The sequence below is a fragment of the Heterodontus francisci genome, chromosome 46, assembly GCF_036365525.1.
Source record: "Heterodontus francisci isolate sHetFra1 chromosome 46, sHetFra1.hap1, whole genome shotgun sequence".
Classification (NCBI taxonomy): domain Eukaryota; kingdom Metazoa; phylum Chordata; class Chondrichthyes; order Heterodontiformes; family Heterodontidae; genus Heterodontus; species Heterodontus francisci.
Window position 1 is genome coordinate 21,899,980 of NC_090416.1, and position 27,074 is coordinate 21,927,053.

Sequence of the window (27,074 nt, forward strand, 5' to 3'; positions counted from 1 at the left end):
GCCGCACTGTCGGAGGGTCAGCACTGAGGGAGTGCCGCACTGTCGGAGGGTCAGCACTGAGGGAGTGCCGCACTGTCGGAGGGTCAGCACTGAGGGAGTGCCGCACTGTCGGAGGGTCAGCACTGAGGGAGTGCCGCACTGTCGGAGGGTCAGCACTGAGGGAGTGCCGCACTGTCGGAGGGTCAGCACTGAGGGAGTGCCGCACTGTCGGAGGGTCAGCACTGAGGGAGTGCCGCACTGTCGGAGGGTCAGCACTGAGGGAGTGCCGCACTGTCGGAGGGTCAGCACTGAGGGAGTGCCGCACTGTCGGAGGGTCAGCACTGAGGGAGTGCCGCACTGTCGGAGGGTCAGCACTGAGGGAGTGCCGCACTGTCGGAGGGTCAGCACTGAGGGAGTGCCGCACTGTCGGAGGGTCAGCACTGAGGGAGTGCCGCACTGTCGGAGGGTCAGCACTGAGGGAGTGCCGCACTGTCGGAGGGTCAGCACTGAGGGAGTGCCGCACTGTCGGAGGGTCGGCACTGAGGGAGTGCCGCACTGTCGGAGGGTCGGCACTGAGGGAGTGCCGCACTGTCGGAGGGTCGGCACTGAGGGAGTGCCGCACTGTCGGAGGGTCGGCACTGAGGGAGTGCCGCACTGTCGGAGGGTCGGCACTGAGGGAGTGCCGCACTGTCGGAGGGTCGGCACTGAGGGAGTGCCGCACTGTCGGAGGGTCGGCACTGAGGGAGTGCCGCACTGTCGGAGGGTCGGCACTGAGGGAGTGCCGCACTGTCGGAGGGTCGGCACTGAGGGAGTGCCGCACTGTCGGAGGGTCGGCACTGAGGGAGTGCCGCACTGTCGGAGGGTCGGCACTGAGGGAGTGCCGCACTGTCGGAGGGTCGGCACTGAGGGAGTGCCGCACTGTCGGAGGGTCGGCACTGAGGGAGTGCCGCACTGTCGGAGGGTCGGCACTGAGGGAGTGCCGCACTGTCGGAGGGTCGGCACTGAGGGAGTGCCGCACTGTCGGAGGGTCGGCACTGAGGGAGTGCCGCACTGTCGGAGGGTCGGCACTGAGGGAGTGCCGCACTGTCGGAGGGTCGGCACTGAGGGAGTGCCGCACTGTCGGAGGGTCGGCACTGAGGGAGTGCCGCACTGTCGGAGGGTCGGCACTGAGGGAGTGCCGCACTGTCGGAGGGTCGGCACTGAGGGAGTGCCGCACTGTCGGAGGGTCGGCACTGAGGGAGTGCCGCACTGTCGGAGGGTCGGCACTGAGGGAGTGCCGCACTGTCGGAGGGTCGGCACTGAGGGAGTGCCGCACTGTCGGAGGGTCGGCACTGAGGGAGTGCCGCACTGTCGGAGGGTCGGCACTGAGGGAGCGCCGCACTGTCGGAGGGTCGGCACTGAGGGAGCGCCGCACTGTCGGAGGGTCGGCACTGAGGGAGCGCCGCACTGTCGGAGGGTCGGCACTGAGGGAGCGCCGCACTGTCGGAGGGTCGGCACTGAGGGAGCGCCGCACTGTCGGAGGGTCGGCACTGAGGGAGCGCCGCACTGTCGGAGGGTCGGCACTGAGGGAGCGCCGCACTGTCGGAGGGTCGGCACTGAGGGAGCGCCGCACTGTCGGAGGGTCGGCACTGAGGGAGCGCCGCACTGTCGGAGGGTCGGCACTGAGGGAGCGCCGCACTGTCGGAGGGTCGGCACTGAGGGAGCGCCGCACTGTCGGAGGGTCGGCACTGAGGGAGCGCCGCACTGTCGGAGGGTCGGCACTGAGGGAGCGCCGCACTGTCGGAGGGTCGGCACTGAGGGAGCGCCGCACTGTCGGAGGGTCGGCACTGAGGGAGCGCCGCACTGTCGGAGGGTCGGCACTGAGGGAGCGCCGCACTGTCGGAGGGTCGGCACTGAGGGAGCGCCGCACTGTCGGAGGGTCGGCACTGAGGGAGCGCCGCACTGTCGGAGGGTCGGCACTGAGGGAGCGCCGCACTGTCGGAGGGTCGGTACTGAGGGAGCGCCGCACTGTCGGAGGGTCGGTACTGAGGGAGCGCCGCACTGTCGGAGGGTCGGTACTGAGGGAGCGCCGCACTGTCGGAGGGTCGGTACTGAGGGAGCGCCGCACTGTCGGAGGGTCGGTACTGAGGGAGCGCCGCACTGTCGGAGGGTCGGTACTGAGGGAGCGCCGCACTGTCGTAGGGTCGGTACTGAGGGAGCGCCGCACTGTCGGAAGGTCGGTACTGAGGGAGCGCCGCACTGTCGGAGGGTCGGTACTGAGGGAGCGCCGCACTGTCGGAGGGTCGGTACTGAGGGAGCGCCGCACTGTCGGAGGGTCGGTACTGAGGGAGCGCCGCACTGTCGGAGGGTCGGTACTGAGGGAGCGCCGCACTGTCGGAGGGTCGGTACTGAGGGAGCGCCGCACTGTCGTAGGGTCGGTACTGAGGGAGCGCCGCACTGTCGAAGGGTCGGTACTGAGGGAGCGCCGCACTGTCGGATGGTCGGTACTGAGGGAGCGCCGCACTGTCGGAGGGTCGGTACTGAGGGAATGCCGCACTGTCGGAGGGTCACTAATGAGGGAGCGCTGCGCTGTCGGAGGGTTGGTGTTGAGGGAGCTGCTTTTATCTTCACAGATGCTGCCAGACCTGCTGAGTATTTCCAGCACTTTCTGTTTTTATTTCTGATTTCCAGCATCCGCCGTACTTTGCTTTTATTTCAGATAGATTCCTGATTGACAAGGGAGTCGAAGGGTATTGGAGATCGACAGGAAGGTAGAGTTGGGGCCACAATCAAATCAGCCATGATCTTATTAAATAGTGGAACAGGCATGAGGGGCCTAATGGCATACTTCTGCTGCTCATTGGTATGTTGTGATTCCATTGAGACATTAAACTGAGGCCTCTCAGCTGAATGTAAAAGGTAGTCAGGAGAGTTCTCGCCAGTTTACTGGCCAAAGGGCAGGAAAGCTGATTGTTGCTATAACATTAAGCTCATTGAACCAACAGCTAGACTTTCTAATAGGAAGTTGGTGAGCTAAAATTCTGTCAAGGTCGGATCAAAGGGTTTCCCCATCTGTAACAATGTAATTTCTATTCAGTCCCACCAGCATCAAAGCAAACATCAGACCTCAAGCCATGATCCCACCAGTGGAAAGCCAACCTTCCTCATTCAGTGCAAAGCCCAAGATTTCATTCTAACTAAATAAAGTTTCCATTTTTTATTGATATTTTAGGAATGGCATTCATGAAAGAAAGCAGAAAAATTGCGTTTATAGAGTGCCTTTCATGATGTATCAAAGCCCTTTATAGCCGTGCAGTACTTTTGAAGTTTAGTCACTGCCGTATTTTAGGAAATGTAGCAGCCAAATCATGCACAACAAGCTCCCAAGAACAGCAATGTGATAATTAGATAATCTGTCAGGCAAACCTCCCACCTGCCAAGACTGAGGCACATGATTTCGCCACATGAACATTAAAACTTAAAATTGCAAGACCCTGACTGGAAGGACATTTACATAGTACTAAGTGTTGGAAAAATGGGGACCCAGTCGTTGCTTCCCCAATACACAGAAGAAGTGGTCAGACCAGTTTTAGTCACATGAGCTTTGAACTTCCAACAAAGGATTCAAACTCAAAGCTATGTGCTCCTGTTTTGAGAAGATCTCTGTCCTGTCTGCCTGCCTCCATCTCTTTCCCAAGGAACTGAATCTTGTGACGATATATAAACTCAGAGAGAGAAAAATTTTCTATGTAAACAAGGTTTATGAAGAATACTGGGCCCCAACGAAACGCAAGACCACATCTTCAATCAAGGACTACAGCGAGTTCGAAGCACAGTAACAAGATAGTGCCCCAAACTGTTCTATTTATCTTATTTTCTGCTCTTTTCTGTCCCTATTTGCATGGGTGTATCACGTGTGCATGCTAGCGTGGGCGCGTCATATATCCATAGCCGTTCACCGTATTAGAGTTTAAGTTTAAGATTTAATAAATTTCATCTTTCTTTAAACCAAAGAAAGCCTGTTTGTGCTCATTTCTTTGCCTTATAATTGGAAAGTTGAGCACAAGGATTCACAAAGGGGGAGCTCAAAACACAGTGTGTTTAAAATTAAACCCTGTTACAATAAGACCAGGTAGAAACAGTGAAAGACCCCCAGACACATTTCTCACCTGGTCGTAACACTGTTTTTGTGATGTTGATTGAGAAATAAATATTGGCCAAGAAATTGGGGATAATTCTCCAGCTTTTCTTCAAAATACTGCCATAGGGTCTTTTATCCACCTGAGAGGCTAGACAGGGCTGTTCTGATGAAGGGTAATAGACCTGAAACATTAATTCTGTTTCTCTCTACACAGACCTGCTGAATATTTCCAACACTTTCTGCTCTCATTTCAGAATAGACAGGGCCTTGGTTTAACGTCTCACCTGAAAAATAGCACTTCCAGCGGTGCTCACTCAGTTCTACCTCTCTGACAGTGCAGCACTGCCTCGATACTGCACTGAGCGTCAACTTGGAATATTTTCCTCAAGTCTTTGGAGTAGGTTTTGAACCTACGACCTCTGACGTGAGCAATGACACTACCACTGAATCAAAACTGACACTAGAAATGAATGAAAGGAATGTGTACATGGTCCAATGTTCCTTCCTGCAGGCAATTCCTTATGCCTGCAAGAACAGGTGTAAATCTACTCCAGTATTTGTAATGTTATTAACTGTTCTAGGATTTTATTTTTGTTTGCTGATGTTTTGCCCTATCATTTTCTGTTAAGGGCACAGTGTGGTGCTGGAGAAGCTGCAGCAGTTTCCTTCTCTAGGATGTCAAGTTTGTGGTTCTTGCTTTTTTTTCTGCCTCTCTGGACAGTCCTTCCAGTCACAGGTAAAGAATTATCATTTTAAATGGGGATGACATCCACATTTCACAGACTTGTGTGGATGTGCTAAATTGCTGATGACACAAAGATAGGTAGGAAATTAAGTTGTGAAGAGGACATGAGATTTCAAAGGGATATAGATAGGTTTAGTGAATGGGCAAAAATCTGGCAAATGGGAGTATAATGCGAGAAAATGTGAAATTGTCCATTTTAGCAGGAAGAATAAAAAAAGCATCTTATCTAAATGGTGAGAGATTGCAGAGCTCTGATATGCAGAGGGATCTGGGTGTCCTCGTGCATAAATCGCAAAAGGTTAGTGTGCAGGTACAGCACATAATTAGGAAAGCTAATGGAATGTTATCATTTACCATGAGGGGAATTGAATACAAAAGTAGGGAGGTTATGCTTCAGCTATCCAGGGCATTGGTGAGACCACATCTGGAGTACTGTGTACAGTACTGGTCTCCTTATTTAAGGAAGGATGTAAATGCGTGGGAGGCCGTACAGAGAAGGTTTACTAGACTAATATCTGGAATGGGCGAGTTGTCTTACAAGGAAAGGTTGGACAGGCTAGGCTTGTATCTGCTGGAATTTAGAAGAGTAAAAGGCGACTTGATTGAAACATATGTGATCCCGAGGGGTCTTGACAGGGTGGATGTGGAAAGGATGTTTCCCCTTGTGGGAGAATCTAGAACTAGAAGTCACTTGAAAAATAAAGGGTCGTCCATTTAAGACAGATGAGGAGAAATTTTTTCTCTGAGGGTCGTGAGTCTTTGGAATTCTCTTCCTCAAAAGGTATTGGAAACAGTCTTTAAATATTTTTAAGCAGAGCTAAATAGATTCTTGATGAGCAAGTGGGTGAAAAGTTATTGGGGGTAGGCAGGAATGTGGAGTTGAGGTTACAATCAGATCAGCCATGATCTTGTTGAATAGCTGAGCAGGGTCGAGGGGCCGAGTTGCCTATTCCTGCTCCTAATTCGTATATTCATATGGTCAATGCCCTGATTGCACAGAACTTTCAGACTGTTGTTCAGTTAGGTTCCTTCTGGAATTCCAGGTTCTCAGTTGGTTTTGACTGCAGATTGACATCGATCGTGTTGGGAGGTCAGCAAAGATATTGACCCAGATATCCTGATTGACGTGATGTCCAGCCTGCAGCCAAAGCCATCCAGGCACTAAAAATTGCACTGTGTCGAGGAGGCTCGAGGCTTGTGGAGCAGTCCCATCCAAGCTGACCACCACTCCCGCCCCGCCACCTTTATGAACAAAGATAATTACAGCACAGGAACAGGCCCTTCGGCCCTCCAAGCCTGCGCCGATCCAGATCCTCTCTCTAAACATGTCGCCTATTTTCTAAGCTTCTGTATCTCTTTTCTTCCTGCCCATTCATGTATCTGTCCAGATACATCTTAAAAGACTCCATCGTGCCCGCATCTACCACCTCCGCTGGCAATGCGTTCCAGGTGCCCACCACCCTCTGCGTAAAGAACTTTCCACGCATATCCCCCCTAAACTTTTCCCCTTTCACTTTGAACTCGTGTCCTCTAGTAATTGAATCCCCCACTCTGGGAAAAAGCTTCTTGCTATCCACCCTGTCTATACCTCTCATGATTTTGTACACCTCAATCAGGTCCCCCCTCAACCTCCGTCTTTCTAATGAAAATAATCCTAATCTACTCAACCTCTCTTCATAGCTAGCGCCCTCCATACCAGGCAACATCCTGGTGAACCTCCTCTGCACCCTCTCCAAAGCATCCACATCCTTTTGATAATGTGGCGACCAGAACTGTACGCAGTATTCCAAATGTGGCCGAACCAAAGTCCTATACAACTGTAACATGACCTGCCAACTCTTGTACTCAATGCCCCGTCCGATGAAGGAAAGCATGCCGTATGCCTTCTTGACCACTCTATTTACCTGCGTTGCCACCTTCAGGGAACAGTGGACCTGAACACCCAAATCTCTCTGGACATCAATTTTCCCCAGGACTTTTCCATTTACTGTATAGTTCACTCTTGAATTGGATCTTCCAAAATGCATCACCTCGCATTTGCCCTGATTGAACTCCATCTGCCATTTCTCTGCCCAACTCTCCAATCTATCTATATTCTGCTGTATTTATAGGATAGAATTTCTCGACAGCGCCAAACCTGACTCGGGAGCTGGCCCATCGCACCACCACTCCTCACCAATGTGAGCCATCTCTCAGAAACGCCCACCCTATCATTCCACTCTACATGGACGGATTTACTGTACCAGCTACTCCTGCATACTCTCCATTACCTCACCCTTGTCGCCCATCCACCCTGCTGTCCAGACACCCACCGCCTCCCCCCAGCGATCCAGCTCGAAGTCCAGACGTGCACCCCTGTCCCACCCCGGCGTTCTGGCTCATGGTCCGGATGCCGTTCCAGCCCTCAGTCTGGGCACCCGAACCCGGCCTTCCAGCCCGTGATCCAGACTCTCGCTCCTAGCCTTTCAGCCCACAGTCCAGACACCCACCGCCAGCATTCCAGCCTGTGGTCTGGGCAACCCCGCCACCCCCACCTTCCAGTCCATGGTCTGGTGGAGACAAAGGGCCTCAGTGGAGGGCTCTTCTACGCAGGAGTCTTGGCACCATTGGGAATTACAGACTTGCTGGATCCCTGTAGTTTTGCAGGCTGAATGTGATTGTGTTTCACACCCATACTTGAAAGATCATATGGCAAACATTTAACAAAATTGTAACTTATTAAATGATAGTTTAGATATAACTGACAGGATGGGAGAGGAAATTTTCTTGTTTTGTTTAATAACTACCCTAGACCCAAAAAACATTTGCAGTAAATTAGTATCTTTATTGAAGCAGTACTTCTTTAAATGTAGGATTTCTAGTTATTGTTTCACTAAAGACATTAACAGAATCAAAACGTCTCACTCTGGAAAAAGCTACGTAAAGCTGCCCACGTGTTAAAACAGGCCGAGGAATAAAAAATACCAATTTTGTCAAGTGTCTGGCCTTGTGACCTGTTTATAGTCATAGAATATGAAAGTTTAATTGGGAACCGTTTTCTCCTGAGTTGAAAAGGCAAATTTACATCTGACAAGCTCAATACAATTTGAGGAATAAACACTATTTCCTTGAAAACTGCCTGTTATAATTTCAGCATCAATCATTGAAGAAAACAGCTTCCTAACTACCAATCTTGTTCCATTACAAAGTCCTTGTTTAGGATTCAAGTTTCGAAGCAACATTATAACTGCTTCCTTGGCATGCCCACTGGAGTTAGACTGTGTAGAAACTCTGGTGGGTACAGATTTTTGTCTCTCGAACCTTGAATTCACCCAAAGGCTTTTCTAAAATAAAAGCAAATTTCTGCAGATGCCGTAGTCAGCACGGCTCCTGCTGTTTACTTAGCTTACAGCATGTGACTTCCAGCGTTTGTTTTTAAACAAAGTCCTAAGAGTCCTTTCACTGATCCTTTTTTAAAAAAAACGTCCAGTATCTCCTCCACAGACTTTTACACACAAGTCCTCAAAAAACATTAAAGAATGGAAGCCTCTTCATAACATAAGTGATTCCTTAAAACCTACCCTTTTGACCAAACTCTGAAGTAATTCTACAGCTTTTGCACTCAGCTGGCCAGCCAATGCCTTCCTTATAAGATTCTTAGCTACATGACAGAATATGTAATATGTAATAAATGCCTTGCCCTGTGCCTCGAAGCATATATTACCCTCTTTACCCCTAATAGGTTCCACTCCACCTCTTACTACCCACTTACTATGTACGTGCTGAGAACATATTGATCAAAGAAGTTCTCCTGAAAACATTTCAGAAATTCCTGTCCCTCCTTTCCCCTTACTCTAGAATTATCCCAATCAATATTTGGGTAATTGAAGTCTGCCAGTATCAACACTCTATAGTTCTTGCACATCTCTGTGATTTCCCTGCAGATTTGCTCCCCTATCTCTCTCTCTCTCTCACTATTCAGAGGCCTACAGAATATCCTGAGTACAGCGATCATACCCGTTTTGTTTCTGAACTCTAACCAAATGGATTCTGTCCTTGCCCTTCAAGGACACCTTCCCTTTCCAGCACTGCAGTGTCTTCCCTAATAGTACTGCACTCGTCCAGGCAAGTGCAGTGTATTACCTCACACTCCTGATTTGTGCCTTAGGATCATAGAATGGTTACAGCACAGAAGGAGGCCATTTGAGTTGTCCCTGCAAGAGCAACTCACCCAGTCCCACTCCCACACCTTTTCCCCGTAGCCCTGCAAATTTTCTCTCTTCGGGTAATTATCCAGTTCCCCTTTGAAACCATGATTGAATCTGCCTCCACTACACACTCAAGCAGGACATTATAGGTCCTAATCACTCGCTGCATAAAAAAGATTTTCCTCAGGTCAATGTTGCTTCTTTTGCCAATCCTCTGGATCTCAACCCTTCTGCCAATGGGAACAGTTTCTCCCCATCTACTCTGTCCAGACCCCTCACCATTTTGAACACCTTTATCAAATCTCCTCTCAACATCTCCTCCAAGGAGAACAGTCCCAACTTCTCCAGTCTATCCACATAACTGAAGATTCTCATCCCTGGAACCATTCTCATGAATCTTTTCTGTATCCTTTTTATTGCTTTTGCATCCATCAAGTGTGGTGCCCAGAATTGGACACAGTTCAGAGCATATGGGCAGCAAATACATGGGAACACCACCACCTGCAAGTTCCCCTCCAAGCCACACACCATCCTGACTTGGAAATATATCACCGTTCCTTCATTGTCGCCGAGTCAAAATCCTGGAACTCCCTTCCTAACAGCACTGTGGGTGTACCTACTCCACAGGGACTGCAGCGGTTCAAGAAGGCAGCTTACCATCACCACCTCGAGCAATTTGCGATGGCCAATAAATGTTGGCCTTGCAAGCGATGCTCACATCCCATGAAAGAATTTTTTAAAAGAGCATAATTAGACACCAAGCCACATGAGGTGATTTTAGGACAAATGGCCAAAAGATGGTCAAAGAGGTAGGTTTTAAGGAGCGTCTTAAAAGAGAGAGAAGTGGAGAGGTTTAGGAAGGGAATTCCAGAGCTTAGGGCCCAGGCTGCTGAAGGCACAGTTGTCAATGGTGGGGCAAATAAAATCAGGGATCCTAGAATTAAATGAGCGCAGAGATCTGAGGGTTGTGCAGCTGAAGGAGATTACAGAGATAGGGAGGGGTGAGGCCATGGAGGGTTTTGAAAATTGATGCATTGCTTGACGAGGAGCCAGTGTAGGCCAGCGAGCACAGGGGTAGGAGGTGAATGGGACTTGGTGCGAGTTAGGACACAGGCAGCAGAGTTTTGGATGACTAACATCTCATATTGTAGATGTGCTATTGTAAATCTCTAGAAAAAACACGTAGCACTACCTTGTGGATTGCTGCTGTAAACTGAACCTTTATTATTAACTCCCTCTAGGGGAATATTGCACATGCTACACTGAGCATGTACAGTGGCCCCAAATGAACAGTACACTACAGATGACCTCAAGTTTAGAGGGTAGAGTGTGGGAGGCCAGCCAGGAGTGGCTGAAACATATAAACCTCAAGCTGTACTGTGATTCCCTCAAGTGCAAAGCCTGTTAATTCACATGAAAAACTGCCATTTGAGCCATGTACCAGAAGGCAACTAGTGTCCAGAACTGTACTCCAGTAAGACTTAGCCCCTTCATGAGGGTAGAGGAGGTGAGAAAAAGGGATAAAAAACTGCTGTAACAGTTTGTTTTTCTCTTGCATTTTTAGCTGGTAAACCATGTGCTGCCAAGAGTTTTGGGGGGACCTCGGTGGTTTGTGTGTGCAATGCAACATACTGTGACACGATGGACCCACTGGTTTTACCAGAGAAGGGCCATTACCTTTTGTATGAAACCAACAGAGCTGGTAAAAGGCTTGAGAGCAGGACGGGGGAAATCCTGACTGATGCCAAACACCCAGGTAATGCTGCATTGCTGCTTCTCCCAGGTGCACTCGCTAAGCTTTGGTCAAAGGTCACAATCTCAAGCAATGACTTGCTCAAGAGAAACATATTCAGACATTCTTGTTTAACAATTGCATTCATGTACATCTTTATTCAATTCACAAAACTAAGTGACCATGGTGCACAATCCTTCTGCAGCCTTTAACTAGGTCGATCACGCCATTCTCTCTCAAAGCCTCTCTTCTGTTGTCCAACTCAATGAGAGTTCCACTTCTGTAAAATCATCTGACTCCACCCATCTGCTGCTGAAACCTTCACCCATGTCTGTTATCTCCGGACTTACAACACTCTCCTAGCCAGCCTCCCACCTTTCACCCTCCATAAACCTGAGCTCATCCAAAACTCTGCTGCCCATATCCCAACTCATCCCAAGTCCCATTCATCCATTATGCCCATTCCGTTCCGTCCCCCCCCCCCACCCCTTTACTGATCTGCATTGGCTCCCAATCTGGAAACATCTTGATTTTAAAATTCTCACTCTTGTTTTCAAATCCCTCCAGTGCCTTGCCTCACCCTATCTCTGTATCTCCTCCAGCCCTCCAACCTTCTGAGATCTCTGCGCTCCTCCAATTCTGGCCTCTTGCGCATCCCCCGATTTCCATCGCTCCATCATTGGCAGCTGTGCCTTCAGCTGCCTGGGCCCTCAGCTCTGGAATTCTCTTCCTAAACCTCTCCACCTCTCTCTCCTCCTTTTAAAATGCTCCTTAAAACCTACCAAGGGATATGGGGAGTGGGTGGGAAAGTGGAGTTGAGACAGATCAACCATGATCTCATTGAATAGCGGAGCAGACTCGAGGGGCTATCTCATCTACTCTTGCTCCTATTTCTTATGCTCTTTGACCAAACTTTTGGTCACCTGCACTATCTCCCGATTTTGATTGATAACACTCCTGTGAAGTACTGTGAGACATTTTAACTATTTTAAAAACACCATAGAAAAAGCAACCTGTTGTTGCCTGAGCTTGATTCCAGACTCCTGTCTGATTATAGCCAGAGGATCTCCTGTAATGGCTTCTCTTCCTGTCCTTGCAATGTTACTTCCAGAATTCCCCAGGGAATTATCTTTGCCCCCCCCCCCCCCCTTCCTGTTTCTCATCTATATGCTGACGGTTAGTTACATAATCCAAAGACAACATCAAGTTCCACATGTACACTGACATTACTCAGCTGTACCTCAGTGCCACCTCTCTCAACCCTTCCACTCTCTCTGATTAGTCAGATTGCTTGTTCGACATCCGGTATTGGATGAGCCACAACTTCCTTCAGTGAATCAGAGAAGATTGAAGCCATTCTCTTCAGCAACCACTTCAAACTCTGTTCCCTTGCCACCAACTTCATCCCTCTCCCTGCCCATAGTCTCAGACTGAACCAGACTGTCTGCAGCCTTGGTGACCTAGTTGAGCTGAGCTTCTGAGGCCCATCTCCTCTCCATCACCAAGACCATCTACTCCACCTCTAATATTTCCTGACCCTGACTCTGCCTCAACTAATCTGCTGCTGAAACCCTCATTCTTAGATTTGTCACCTGCAGATTTCACTACTCCAGTAATCTTGGCTGCCCTCCCACCCTCCTCCTTCATAAACTTCAGCTCATCCAAAACTCTGCTACAGGTACCTACCCCACTCACCCATCACCCTTATCCTTGTCAACCTACATTGGCTCCCTATCCCCCAACACATTGAATTTAAATTCATCTTGGTTTTCAAATTCCTTTAAAGGGTCAGGTCTCTGCATCCTCTTCCAGTCTTGGACACCTTCCTACACCATTTAATTCTGATTCTGGCTTTATGTGAATCAATGACAAAGAGTTGAAGATTGCTGAGTTTTCCTTTTAAATCCAGCTCCATATTTCCTGTTTCTTTAATGATGACCTATTTCCCTAGATCTGCAGCTGACCTTTGATGTGAAGAAGAAATACCAGCAGATTAAAGGATTTGGCGGTGCAGTAACTGATGCTGCAGCTATTAACATTCTGTCTCTTTCTGCCGGATCCCAGGAAAATCTCCTCCAATCCTACTTCTCTGAAGAAGGTTTGTGTGAAACAAAATTAAAATTGCAGCATGTTACAATGCAACCAGAATCATCATGCAATTGCATGGTTATATGCTCAGTGCTCATCCCTCCTCATGCTTTGCCCTAGTGTTGGCTATTTTCTCTACAATACAAGAAAGTTCCAGTCTGGAAACAGACATTTTTAATCTTTCCAATTTTCCCAAATGCAGGAATTGAGTACAATATTATCCGTGTGCCAATGGCAAGCTGTGATTTTTCTACACATGTGTACACTTATGATGACCATCCTGGAGACTTGGATCTGCAACACTTCAGTTTGACAATGGAAGACACCAAAATGAAGGTGAAATGCTTCATCACCTTTAGAGATGTAAATGGAGAAATGCAACGAGACCAAGTTTGACACTGAGAGTAGGGAGGGGCAGTCAGTGAGTTTCTGACCTGTTTGTGGTCCTAGAAGGTGTGACTGATTCTACCAAGAGCCAAATCCCAGGAAATCCTCTCCTGTCTGTATTTCTCTCCACACCTTGTGTTACAAAGCTGCCAGGTTGGGCACATGACCCAACAGCAAGTACCTAAGAAAGGTCAGAGAACAGTTCCTCGGCATGAATCCCCACTCAACCGCATCCGCTCGCTTATTGGAACATAGAACTTAGAAGCAGGAATAAGCCGTTCGGCCTTTTGAGCTTGCTCCACCATTCAATAAGATCTGGTTGAGGTGTCAATTCCACTTTCCCCATAACCCTTGGCACCCTCGTCTATCAAAAATCTGTAACTTGGCCTTGAATAAATTCAGTGACCCAGCTCCACTGCTTTCTGGGGAAGAGTATTTAACAGACTAACAACCCTCAGAGAAAAAAAATTCCTCCTAATCTCCATCTTTAGAGGGAGACCTCTTATTAAACTGTATCCCCTAGTTCTAGTTCCCCCCCCCCCCCCCCCCCCACAAGAACATACGAATTAAGAGCAGGAGTTGGCCACTCGGCCACCTCCGTCATTCAATAAGATCAAGGCTGATCTGATTGTAACCTCGAATCCACATTCCCGCCTACCCCCGATAACCTTTCACCCCCTTGCTTATCAAGAACCTATTGGCCTCTGCCTTAAAAATATTTAAAGACTCTGCTTCCACCGCTTTTTGAGGAAGAGAATTCCAAAGACTCACGACTCTCAGAAAAAAAATTTCTCCTCATCTCTGTTTTAACTGAGCGACCCCTTATTTTTAAACAGTGACCCCTTGTTCTAGATTCTCTCACAAGAGGAAACATCCTTTCCACATCCACCCTGTCAAGACCCCTCAGGATCTTCAATCAAGTCACTTCTTACTCTTTTTTTTCCTTTTTTCTTTTCTTAGAGATACAGCACTGAAACAGGCCCTTCGGCCCACCAAATCTGTGCTGACCAAGAACCACCCATTTATACTAACCCTACAGTAATCCCATATTCCCTACGACCTACCTACACTAGGGGTAATTTACAATAGCCAATTTACCCATCATCTGCATGTCTTTGGCTGTGGGAGGAAACCGCAGCACCCGGCGAAAACCCACGCGGTCACAGGGAGAACTAGCAAACTCCGCACAGGCAGTACCCAGAATCAAACCTGGGTCCCTGGAGCTGTGAGGCTGCGGTGCTAACCACTGCGCCGCCCATAAACTCATCTAAACTCCAGCGGATACAAGCCTAATCTGCCCAACCTTTTCATAAGACAACTCGCCCGTTCCAGGATTTAATCTAGTAAACCTTCTCTGAACTGCTTCCATACATTTACATCCTTCCTTAAACAAGGAGACCAATGCTGTACAGAGAATAGGAATGAACGGGTCATTCTGACATTGACAGGCTGTGACTAGTGAGGTAGCGCAAGGATCAGAAATGGGCCCCAGCTGTTCACAATATATATCAATGATTTGGATGTGGGGACCAAATGTAACATTTCCAAGTTCACAAAAACACAAGATTAGGTGGGAATGTGTATTGAGGAAGATGCAAAGTGGCTTCAAGTGGATTTGAATAGACTTAGTGAGTGGGCAAGAACGTGGCAGATGGAATATAATGTTGAAAAATGTGAGGTCATCCACTTTGGTAGGAGGAACAGATGTGCAGAGTTTTTCTTAAATAGTAAGAGATTAGAAAGTGTTGATGTACAAAGGGACCTGGGTGTCCTCGTCAGTAAGTCACTGAAAGCTAACATATGCAGGTACAGCAAGCAATTAGGAAGGCTAATGGTCTGTTAGCCTTTATAGCAAGAGGATTTGAGTACAGGAGTAGTGAAGTCTTACTTCAATTGTATAGAACCTTGGTTAGACCACACCTGGAGTGACTGTGTGCAGTTTTGGTCCCCTTATCTTAGGAAGGATATTATTGTTATAGAGGGAATGCAACAAAGGTTCGCCAGCCTTGTTCCCGGGATGGCAGGGCAGTCCTATGAAGAGAGATTGGGGAAACTGGGCCTTTATTCTCTAGAGTTTCAAAGAATGAGAGGTGATCTAATTGAAACCTACAAAATATTTAAAGGGATAGACATCTTGCCTCCCATCCCAAGAGGTGCCTTTAAAATTACCCAATTCATTGTGGCTTTTATCCAATCTCATTTTGATTTGATTTTTTTCCCTGACTAGATCCCAATAGTGCAGGCAGCCCAGGCACTGACCAGGCGCCCCTTATCCTTGTTTGCAAGTCCATGGACTGCTCCACCCTGGATGAAAACAAGCAATTCAGCGATTGGGAAAGGGACCTTGAAGGGAGAGCCTGGGGGACCATACTACAAATCATGGGCGAACTACTTCATCAGGTGAGGCATCAGGTGCTTGGGTCAGCAACTCCTCCACCTCCCCCATGTTCCCTCTTCAAATTATAACTGACACTGATGTGAAGAATTGCCAGAAGATGGTCGAGCAGCAGCACTTTTCAGTGCCTGATGGGGACACTGTCCTTCATCATTCAGCATGAGAACTGGCAACCCACTGGTATCCATTACTTAGCCTAGTATGATCCTGTTCTTTAACTGTGATTAAAATCTGTTGAATTTGGACCACATGCAGGTCAAAAAGTCAAACACAATTTTTTCTGCTCCTGTTTCTACCTCTGATCTGTTCTTGCCACAGATTGTAAATATCTTTATTAATGAATTATAGACAGGAAATGAATTGATGAAAATTCACCCATTTCTCAGTGAATGGTAACATATAGAATGACTGTTTGAGCATAACTCTCTGTATTCTCACTTTCTTCCTGTGTGGTCTCACCCTTTGTAAATCTCCACAAGGCAGTTTCATTTGTCGGGGATGAAATTTTCCAACCTGTTCTCCCCATAATTTCTCCTCCACATGCCAATGACCCAAGAACTCCACACATCGCACATAGTAGATTCTCCCCATGCAGGGGCCTAATCTCAGCTGCTGGATTTGAATTATCCCAAGAAAAATAAAGAGGACAATTTAGGTTACGGCTTATCTTGAAGAAGAATTAAACTAATGACTAATTTATTTTATTGTCCATTTCCCATCAGTCTTGTTACAGTGTTTCACAGTCAAATTTCCCCCTCAAAGGTTTCTAGATGAATATGCAAAACACAACCTGACCTTTTGGGCAGTGACAGCACAGAATGAGCCCACGACAGGGCTGATAACTAACTACAGCTTCCAGTGCACGGGATTCACAGCGGAGATGCAGCGAGACTTCATTGTGCTTGATCTCGGGCCTGCGTTACACAACAGTGCTCACCGGGACGTGCAGCTCATGATCCTAGATGACCAGAGACTCTTGTTGCCATACTGGGCAAAAGTGGTGAGCATAATTTGAGAATAAGTCTCAGAAATGACAGCTAGGTTTAATTGGGTCTAAAATCAGCCTTTGTATTGATAATCTGAAAAAGAATGATATGGCATTTAGTGTGAAGTATACTTCTCTCTTGTCTGTATCAGCAAGTGCTGAAATTCCTCAGCAAAATCTCCCAGTTCTGTAACCATTGTATATTTTCAAGAAGGAGTTAGATAAAGCTCTTGGGTCTAAAGGGATCAATGGGTATGGGGCGAAAGTGGGAACAGGCTACTGAGTTGGATGATCAGCCATGATCATAATGAATGGCGGAGCAGGCTCGAAGGGCTGAAAGGCCTAATCCTGCTCCTATTTTCTATGTTTCCAGTGAAACGAAAACCACCTTTGAAGCAACACCTGGAAAGAGAGTGGGAGGAGGAGGGTTCGATATGGCCAAGGATCAACAATGCTGGCACTAAAACATCTTTTCCTTTATTCTATCAGGTCCTGGGTGATGTGCATGTTGCTCAGTACGTGCACGGCATCGCAGTGCATTGGTATCTCGATTTTCTGGCGCCAGCTGATAAAACTCTGGGTCGCACACACTATCTTTTCCCGGAATATTACCTGTTTTCCTCAGAGGCCTGCACCGGATACATGCCGTGGGAACACACAGTCAAACTGGGCAGTTGGGAACGAGGTGCCACGTACAGCTTCGACATCATTCAGGTGAGTGAACTGAGGGGGCCAGTGCGACTGAATGGAGGTAAGTTAGAATCCGAGCCCCACCGCGCAGAGCCCCCAGACAGCAATGGTGGGATTCTAGTATTATGTCCCACAATTAGTTTTGTATTTGATTTCTGATATCGGTGTGCTATTTCAAGGGGGAAAAAAATTAAGTATTACCGCTTAGCTCCTCTCCTCCGGATGCCTGGTTAACAGTGGCATTTGCAGAGGCTGCCTCAACTGGCCTCAACACCAGCCGCCAAAGGAGAGCAAAATCTCAGTGGCTCCTTTTTGATGTTTAGCCAGAGTCGCTGTATGGAGATGGCTAAGTGGATTTGACAGAGTAAAGCTGGTTCTGGGGAATACTAAGGAGGGAAGTGGACCATGGTGTGAAATGCTAATCTTCGTTGTTTGACACACATTCCAGAATCTGAATTATTTTGTAGCCGGTTGGACAGACTGGAACATCGCCTTGAACTTGCAAGGTGGTCCCAACTGGGTGGGAAACTTTGCAGACAGTCCAGTCATTGTGGACAGTAGTCACGACACCTTCTATAAACAGCCCATGTTCTACCACATGGCTCACTTCAGGTAAGAGCTGTTTGTCTTACACATGGTATAATTCTGCAATATGCGATGTTTCCACAGTTGCAGACACCAAATATTAGACATATTGGGTATCAAATAAAACCAGGTAAAAGTTCCCTGCTGTTACTTTTGTTCAAGTACAGTTCAGTATGACGGGACTTTATTCCATTTGCAACATCATGCCCACAGGAAAACTGCAGCATTGACTTGTTGCTCCCAGGCAGGGTAGACAGTAAGCTGCCAGATACTTGCTTTAAGGATAAGAACCCTGTCTTGTTTTGTCACTTCTGGCTTCCCTTTGTCTTGCTGAGTGTTCAGTGTCCTGGGATACGCACAGAGTGCTGGGTCCTCCTGTCCATCTCACAGCATGTGGCCAAATTGTCTGTCTCATTCAGTCACACCTAGGCAGGCTTGTGGAAGAAAACTTGCCATCTGCTTTTCTAGCAGGTGTTGGAAACCAAGTCAACAAGAGCAATGACTGAGTATGGCTTCACCTCGTTCTCCCTGACTGGGTGCCAAGCAAGATTTTTGCAGGGGTTGAAAGATCTTTACTCTGTTTGAACATTTTCCTTTCTCTGCAGTAAGTTTGTTCCTGAGGGCTCTCTGCGTGTCGGACTTGATCCCAGTGCTGCTACTGAGCTGGAAACTGTGGCTTTCCTCCGTCCAGATGGGACTGCAGTCATCAATGTACTGAACTGGTGAGACCCAGCTCTTAAAATGGAAAATTCCAACTCTCAGTCATTATGACACAGAAGGCGGTCATTCGGCCCATCAAGTCATTGCTGGCTCTCTGTCGAGCAATCCAGTCAGTCCAATTCTGCTGCTCTATCCCCGGAGCCCTGAAAGTTTATTTAAGTGCCCATCCAATTTCCTTTTGAAATCATTCATCATCTTCACTTCCAGCATCCTCATAGGCAGTGAGTTCCAGGTCATTCCCGCTAGCTGCATAAAATAGTTCTCTATCTCATCTCCCCCACTGCATCTCTTGCCCAAAACCTTAAATCTGTGTCCCCTCATCATTGTAACATCAGTTAATGGGAACAGCTTTTCTTTGTCTACTTCATCTAAACCTGTCAATCTTGTACACCTCTATCAAATCTCCGTTCAATCTCCTTTGCTCCAAGGAGAACAACCCCAGCTTCTCTAACCTTGTAGCTAAAATCCCTCATAGACCTCTGTCCTATCACACACCTTCCCTTTTGTTCTCTTTCCCACCCACTTTAGTTGCTCAGCACTGATTACATTTCTAACCTTTGCCAGTTCTGATGAAGGGTCACAGAGCTGAAATGTGAACTCAGCTTCTGATAACACAGATGCTGCCTGACCTGCTGAGTATTTCCAACACCTTCTGTTTTTATTTCAGATTTCCAGCATCTGCGGTGCTTTGCTTTCATTTACCACCACTCGCTGCTTTCTGTCCTTAAGCCGATTTTTTATCCAATTGAGCTGATCCAGGAGCCTCAATTTTGTTAACTAGCCTTTTGTGTACTTTGTCAAACGTCTAATTACATTTTTTGATGCAGTAACAGAGATTCGTCAAGCATGATCTGCCTTTTACAAATCTATGCTGGCTATCCTTAATTAACTCAAACCTCTCCAAGTGCCTGTTGATTTTTTTTTTCCTGATTATTGTTTCTAAAACCTTACCCACCACTGATGTTAAACTAATTGGCCTGTAGTTACGAGGACTGTCCTTACACCCTTTCTTGAATAAGCGTGTCACTTTTGCCACTCTCCAATCCTCTGGCACCTCCGCCGTATTCAGGGAAGATTGGCAGATTATGACAAGCCCTTCCACGATCTCCACTCGCACTTCCTTTAGCAACCTGGGATGCATGTCATCCAGACCTGACATAACAACTAAAAGCTCAACCAGCCTTTCCAGTACATCCTGCCTATCAATTGAGAACACCACCACCTGCAAGTTCTCTGCCAAGCCATACAGCATCCTGATTTTGAACTCTAACTCTGTTCCTTCACTGTTACTGGGTTTGAAACCTGGAACTTCCTTCCTAATAGCACTGGTGGTGAACCTACACCACATGGACTGCAGTGGTTCAAGGCCACAGCTCACTACCACCATCTCGAGGGCAATTAAGAATGGGCAACAAATGCTGACCTTTCCAGCAATGCTCACATCACATGAAAGAATAAAAAAATTTCACCCCATCCATTACCTGCATCATTTCTGCTCAAATATTTTGCCAGCATCCTCTTCCTTAGTAAACACCCATACGAAGTACTGATTAAGTGTTCTAGCCTTGGCCTATGCTCTAAGCATATATCACCCTCCCTGTCCTTTAATAGGATCCAAGCTGCTCAATATTTACATGCCGGTAGAAGATTTTTAGGTTCCTTTTTATGTTAAATGCATTCTATTTTCATATTCTCTCTTTACTAGTCGTATTTTCCTCTTCACTTCCCCTCTCAATTTACTGTATTTGGCCTGGTCTGTGCTTGTATAATTCACCTGATATGCATCATACACCCTCTTTTTGTTTATTCATATTCTTCATCTCCCTCGTCATCCAAGGAGCCCTGGTTTTAGTTCTCTTACCTTACGCCCTTGTTGGAATGTACCTAGCCTGTACCTGAAACATCTCCTGCTTTCAGGATCACCATTGTTCCATTATAGTTTTCCCTATCAGTCTTTTTACCCTGGCTAGATCCCCTCCCATCCCATTGAAATGAGCCCTCTTCCAATGTGGAAGTTCTACCTGAGATTATTCCTTGCTCTTCTCCATTACCAATCTAAACCTGATGACATAATCACTCAGTGTTTCCTCCACAGACATGTTAGAGGCTTGCTCAGGTTGGGAAAAAAGAACCCAACCGAAACACAGTGGACCCGAGCCCAACCCAAGTCCCTCCGATTTTGCCCTGAGCCCGAGCCGACCATCCCCTTCCTTACCTTCCGACTGGGAAGCTGCAAGAAGCTGCAGCGCATGCGCGATGACGTCATAGTGATGTCACTCGCTCACTGCACAGACTCAGTTTCGTCCCGGACTCCCAGCTCAGCTAAGCTTTTTTAATTTCAATACTTACCAGTAGAGCATTTACCGTGTGTGTCTAGCCCGACCAGAGCACGACATATGTCGTCGGGTCGGGTAGCAGGCCTCTAAGACACGTCTTTCTATATGTAATGTTTACTGAAATCACATTAATTTTAGGAACTGTCTTCTGTTTGAGGATCGGGGCAGGCTGCAGACATTTATTCCTGTTTTATTGCAGTTCCATTTTCTCCAGGGAATAGCACTGCAGTTTACAGTCTCCATTGCGGCTGCTTTTTAATTGTATTTCCCTGATCACACCGCATGTGGTAGAATCCTCATTTAGCCACTTCAAGTGATGGTGTCTCCCACTGGCAATGAACAGATCACAATGAAAGGCAATTAAACTGATACCTCAGATTAGGACCATCGGAATCTGGAACTGACAATGTTCACGTTGCAGAACACGGGAAAGAAATCTAACTGAGTTGTACAAGGTTATTAAAAAGGTACAGATAAACTGCAACCTATTAAATTTAATCACAATTTCAAATACCAGTCATGGATTTGAGATGACAACAGGCAAACGGTTTACACTGAGTGGTTAAACTGTGATGAGAGGCATTGGAGCAGAAGGTGTTTACCGTTTCAAGAGACAACTGGATAGTCAGTAGAGAAAGCAGTTATGGAGAGAGTAGTCTATATTATGTAAAACTAAACTGTCTTTTTAGTTCTGTAGAAGACCAATTGTATTTTACCCACTGTCTACATGTACAGGAGCCAATATTAATATATAGGGCATACAGTTACCAAACTGGAGTGCATTGTTTGCCAGTGTGTACTGCACATGAACAGGAGCTGACAGTGGGACAGACTGTAGTGAGACACAGGACTCTACATGTACAGTTGACTGAGGCACACAGACTGTACAGTATCAGACAGGCATGAATTGTTCCTTTTACTCCATCCCATATGATTCACACCCATCTGGTATTGTACAGTTTGTGTGCGTCACCGTCAGCTTCTGTATGTGTACAGTACACACTGGGTAAAAGGGATCATGTACAGGAATTGACACACACAAGCCAGACAGAAAAGAACTGCATCATTTTACCTACATTAGAATTTTAAGAGTGATGGAATGTTTTCTCTTCCTGTTACAGGACCCCAAATGATATTGATTTTGTTATCTGGGACCCAGAGCTTGGCTATATCAAAGCACATTCATCTGCAGAATCTATCCAGTCTTATTTATGGAAACGGCAATAAATCTTTCACAAGATATGGCAGTGGAGTCATCCCTGACATAAAGAACTGTTAATTGTACAATGCTATTAAGAACATAGAACAGTACAGCACAGTACAGGCCCTTCGGCCCACGATGTTGTGCCGAACCTTTAACCTACTCTAGGATCAAACTACCTACATACCCTTCATTCTACTATCATCCATGTACCTATCCAAGAGTCGCTTAAATGTCCCTAATGTATCTGCTTCTACTACCACCGCTGGCAGCACATTCCACGCACCCACCACTCTCTGTGTAAAGAACCTACTTCTGACATCTCCCCGAAACCTTCCTCCAATCACCTTAAAATTATGCCCCCTGGTGATAGCCCTTTCCACCCTGGGAAAAAGTCTCTGGCTATCCACTCTATCTATGCCTCTCATCATCTTGTACCCCTCTATCAAGTCACCTCTCATCCTTCTTCGTTCCAATGAGAAAAGCGCTAGCTCCCTCAACCTTTCTTCGTAAGACATGCCCTCCAGTCCAGGCAGCATCCTGGTAAATCTCCTCTGCACCCTCTCTAAAGCTTCCACATCCTTCCTATAATGAGGCGACCAGAACTGAACACAATATTCAAAGTGTGGTCTAACCAGGACTTTATAGAACTGCAGCATAACCTTAAACTCAATCCCCCTGTTAATGAAAGCCAACACACCATACGCCTTCTTAACAACCCTATCAACTTGGGTAACAACTTTGAGCGATCTATGGACATGGACCCCAAGATCCCTCTGTTCCTCCACACTACCAAGAATCCTGTCTTTAAGCCTGTATTCTGCATTCAAATTCGACCTTCCAAAATGAATCACTTCACACTTTTCCAGGTTGAACTCCATCTCCCACTTCTCAGCCCAGCTCTGCATCCTGTCCCACACTATCCACAACTCCAGCAACCTTCGTGTCATCGGCAAACTTGCTAACCCAGCCTTCCACTTCCTCATCCAAGTCATTTATAAAAATCACAAAGAGCAGAGGTCCCAGAACAGATCCCTGCGGAACACCACTGGTCACCGAGCTCCAGGCTGAATACTTTCCATCTACTACCACTCTCTGTCTTCTATGGGCCAGCCAATTCTGTATCCAGACAGCCAACTTTCCCTGTATCCCATGCCTACTTACTTTCTGAATGAGCCTACCATGGGAAACCTTATCAAACGCCTTGCTAAAATCCATATACACCACATCCACTGCTCTTCCTTCATCAACGTGTTTTGTCACATCTTCAAAGAATTCAATAAGGCTTGTGAGGCATGACCTGCCCCTCACAAAGCCATGCTGACTGTCTCTAATCAAACTATGCTTTTCCAAATAATCATAAATCCTGTCTCTCAGAATCCTCTCCAATAATTTGCCCACGACTGACCTAAGACTGACTGGTCTATAATTCCCAGGGTTATCCCTATTCCCTTTCTTGAACAAGGGAATAACATTTGCCACCCTCCAACCATCTGGTACTACTCCAGTGGACAGTGAGGACGCAAAGATCATCGGCAAAGGCGTGACAATCGCTTCCCGTAATATCCTTTGGTATATCCCGTCTGGCCCCAGGGACTTATCTGTCCTCATGTCTTTCAAAATTTCCAGCACATCCTCCCTCTTAACATCAACCTGTTCGAGCATATCAGCCTGTTTCACGCTGTCCTCACAAACGACAAGGTCCCTCTCACTAGTGAATACTGCAGCAAAGTATTCATTTAGGACCTCCCCTACCTCCTCCGACTCCAGGCACAAGTTCCCCCCACTATCCCTGATCGGCCCTTCCCTCACTCTGGCCATTCTCTTGTTCTTCACATAAGGGTAGAACACCTTGGGATTTTCCTTAATCCTACCCGCCAAGACTTTTTCATGTCCCCTTCTAGCTCTCCTAAGTCCATTCTTCAGTTCCTTCCTGGCTACCTTGTAACCCTCTAGAGCCCTGTCTGATCCTTGCTTCCTCAACCTTAAGTGAGCTTCCTTCTTCCTCTTGACTAGCTGTTCCACATCTCTTGTCATCCAAGGTTCCTTCATCCTACCATCCCTTCCTTGCCTCATCGGGACAAACCTATCCAGCAGTCGCAGCAAGTGCTCCCTAAACAACCTCCACATTTCTGTCGTGCATTTCCCTGAGAACATCTGTTCCCAATTTATGCTCCCCAGTTCCTGCCTAACAGCATTGTAATTCCCCCTCCCCCAATTAAATATTTTCCCATCCCGTCTGCTCCTGTCCCTCTCCATGACTATAGTAAAGGTCAGGGAGTTGTGATCACTATCACCGAAATGCTGTCCCACCGAGAGATCTGCCACCTGGCCTGGTTCGTTGCCAAGCACCAAATCCAACATAGCCTCCCCTCTAGTCGGCCTATCTACATATTGAGTGAAGAAACCTATTAATTACAGTAATGTTAATTTGTGTGCTTTGTTATATTTCTTTGCTGTATTACACTTGCTCAGCTAGTTCTAAAGCTGTATTACTCAATTCAAGATCAACGAACATACGAATTACGAGGAGTTGCTCAACAGCTCTGCACACCACAGGCAAATATCTGTTTCCACTCATGATACAATACTGGTAACACTGAAGCAGAGTTTACACAACTTTCCAAAATGTTTTTGCTAGCTTGCAATGAATTTGGATTACCCATCAGTCTAAAGAAGAACGTAATTACAGAGTATGTTAATAATTATTGAAACTTCAATTCAATTACTTTCACTCTGCAAGACGTCAAGTTCAATTCAGGAGCCACAGTCGCTACCAACAGTGGGGCAGCTGTAAATCACAGTGCCAGATGCTGAAATCCATCTTATCGCCTCTCTCCCCCAGTCTCCGCGACGCAGCACAGTGCGGCGCTCCCTCAGTACTGACCCTCCGACAGTGCGGCACTCCCTCAGTACTGACCCTCCGACAGTGCGGCGCTCCCTCAGTACTGACCCTCCGACAGTGCGGCGCTCCCTCAGTACTGACCCTCCGACAGTGCTGCGCTCCCTCAGTACTGACCCTCCGACAGTGCGGCGCTCCCTGGGTACTGACCCTCCGACAGTGCGGGGCTCCCTGGGTACTGACCCTCCGACAGTGCGGGGCTCCCTGGGTACTGACCCTCCGACAGTGCGGGGCTCCCTGGGTACTGACCCTCCGACAGTGCGGGGCTCCCTGGGTACTGACCCTCCGACAGTGCGGGGCTCCCTGGGTACTGACCCTCGACAGTGCGGGGCTCCCTCGGCACTGACCCTCCGACAGCGCGGTACTCCCTCAGCGCGGCACTCATTCAGTACTGACCCTCCGACAGCGCGGCGCTCCCTCGGTACTGACCCTCCGACAGCGCGGCGCTCCCCCGGTACTGACCCTCCGACAGCGCGGCACTCCCTCGGCACTGACCCTCCGACAGCGCGGCACTCCCTCAGCGCGGCACTCCCTCGGCACTGACCCTCCGACAGCGCGGCGCTCCCTCGGCACTGACCCTCCGACAGCGCGGCGCTCCCTCGGCACTGACCCTCCGACAGCGCGGCGCTCCCTCGGCACTGACCCTCCGACAGCGCGGCACTCCCTCGGCACTGACCCTCCGACAGCGCGGCACTCCCTCGGCACTGACCCTCCGACAGCGCGGCACTCCCTCGGCACTGACCCTCCGACAGCGCGGCACTCCCCCGGCACTGACCCTCCGACAGCGCGGCACTGCCCCGGCACTGACCCTCCGACAGCGCGGCGCTGCCCCGGCACTGACCCTCCGACAGCGCGGCGCTCCCTCGGCACTGACCCTCCGACAGCGCGGCGCTCCCTCGGCACTGACCCTCCGACAGCGCGGCGCTCCCTCGGCACTGACCCTCCGACAGCGCGGCGCTCCCTCGGCAGTGACCCTCCGACAGCGCGGCGCTCCCTCGGCACTGACCCTCCGACAGCGCGGCGCTCCCTCGGCACTGACCCTCCGACAGCGCGGCGCTCCCTCGGCACTGACCCTCCGACAGCGCGGCGCTCCCTCGGCACTGACCCTCCGACAGCGCGGCGCTCCCTCGGCACTGACCCTCCGACAGCGCGGCGCTCCCTCGGCACTGACCCTCCGACAGCGCGGCGCTCCCTCGGCACTGACCCTCCGACAGCGCGGCGCTCCCCCGGCACTGACCCTCCGACAGCGCGGCACTGCCCCGGCACTGACCCTCCGACAGCGCGGCACTGCCCCGGCACTGACCCTCCGACAGCGCGGCGCTCCCTCGGCACTGACCCTCCGACAGCGCGGCGCTCCCTCGGCACTGACCCTCCGACAGCGCGGCGCTCCCTCGGCACTGACCCTCCGACAGCGCGGCGCTCCCTCGGCACTGACCCTCCGACAGCGCGGCGCTCCCTCGGCACTGACCCTCCGACAGCGCGGCGCTCCCTCGGCACTGACCCTCCGACAGCGCGGCGCTCCCTCGGCACTGACCCTCCGACAGCGCGGCGCTCCCTCGGCACTGACCCTCCGACAGCGCGGCGCTCCCTCGGCACTGACCCTCCGACAGCGCGGCGCTCCCCCGGCACTGACCCTCCGACAGCGCGGCGCTCCCCCGGCACTGACCCTCCGACAGCGCGGCGCTCCCCCGGCACTGACCCTCCGACAGCGCGGCACTGCCCCGGCACTGACCCTCCGACAGCGCGGCGCTCCCTCGGCACTGACCCTCCGACAGCGCGGCGCTCCCTCGGCACTGACCCTCCGACAGCGCGGCGCTCCCTCGGCACTGACCCTCCGACAGCGCGGCGCTCCCTCAGCGCAGCACTCCGTCAGTACTGACCCTCCGACAGCGCGGCGCTCCCTCGGTACTGACCCTCCGACAGCGCGGCGCTCCCCCGGTACTGACCCTCCGACAGCGCGGCACTCCCTCGGCACTGACCCTCCGACAGCGCGGCACTCCCTCAGCGCGGCACTCCCTCGGC

The 27,074-nt window shown here is 49.0% G+C and overlaps 2 protein-coding genes across 8 annotated transcripts in view; one reads left to right on the plus strand and one right to left on the minus strand.

Moving 5' to 3' along the window:
- chtopa (chromatin target of PRMT1a) overlaps positions 1–27,074 on the minus strand; it is a 105,838-nt gene that overhangs the window by 74,876 nt on the left and 3,888 nt on the right. The window lies entirely within an intron of this gene.
- The window catches only part of LOC137356929 (SNARE-associated protein Snapin-like), a 41,602-nt gene that overhangs the window by 2,078 nt on the left and 12,450 nt on the right, over positions 1–27,074 (plus strand). For 2 of the 7 annotated variants that reach the window (XM_068022789.1, XM_068022782.1), the window contains exons 2-11: positions 2,682–2,729; positions 4,729–4,835; positions 10,596–10,787; positions 12,715–12,861; positions 13,054–13,187; positions 15,466–15,638; positions 16,396–16,633; positions 17,108–17,332; positions 17,757–17,920; positions 18,499–18,615. In XM_068022789.1, the coding sequence (XP_067878890.1) occupies positions 4,775–4,835; positions 10,596–10,787; positions 12,715–12,861; positions 13,054–13,187; positions 15,466–15,638; positions 16,396–16,633; positions 17,108–17,332; positions 17,757–17,920; positions 18,499–18,615 (1,451 nt within the window). In that variant the 5' untranslated portion in view covers positions 2,682–2,729; positions 4,729–4,774. Of the gene's footprint in view, positions 1–2,677; positions 2,822–4,728; positions 4,836–10,595; positions 10,788–12,714; positions 12,862–13,053; positions 13,188–15,465; positions 15,639–16,395; positions 16,634–17,107; positions 17,333–17,756; positions 17,921–18,498; positions 18,616–22,070; positions 22,192–27,074 lie in introns of those variants that run through there. The other 5 variants (XM_068022783.1, XM_068022784.1, XM_068022787.1 and 2 more) reach the window with 5 other exon arrangements.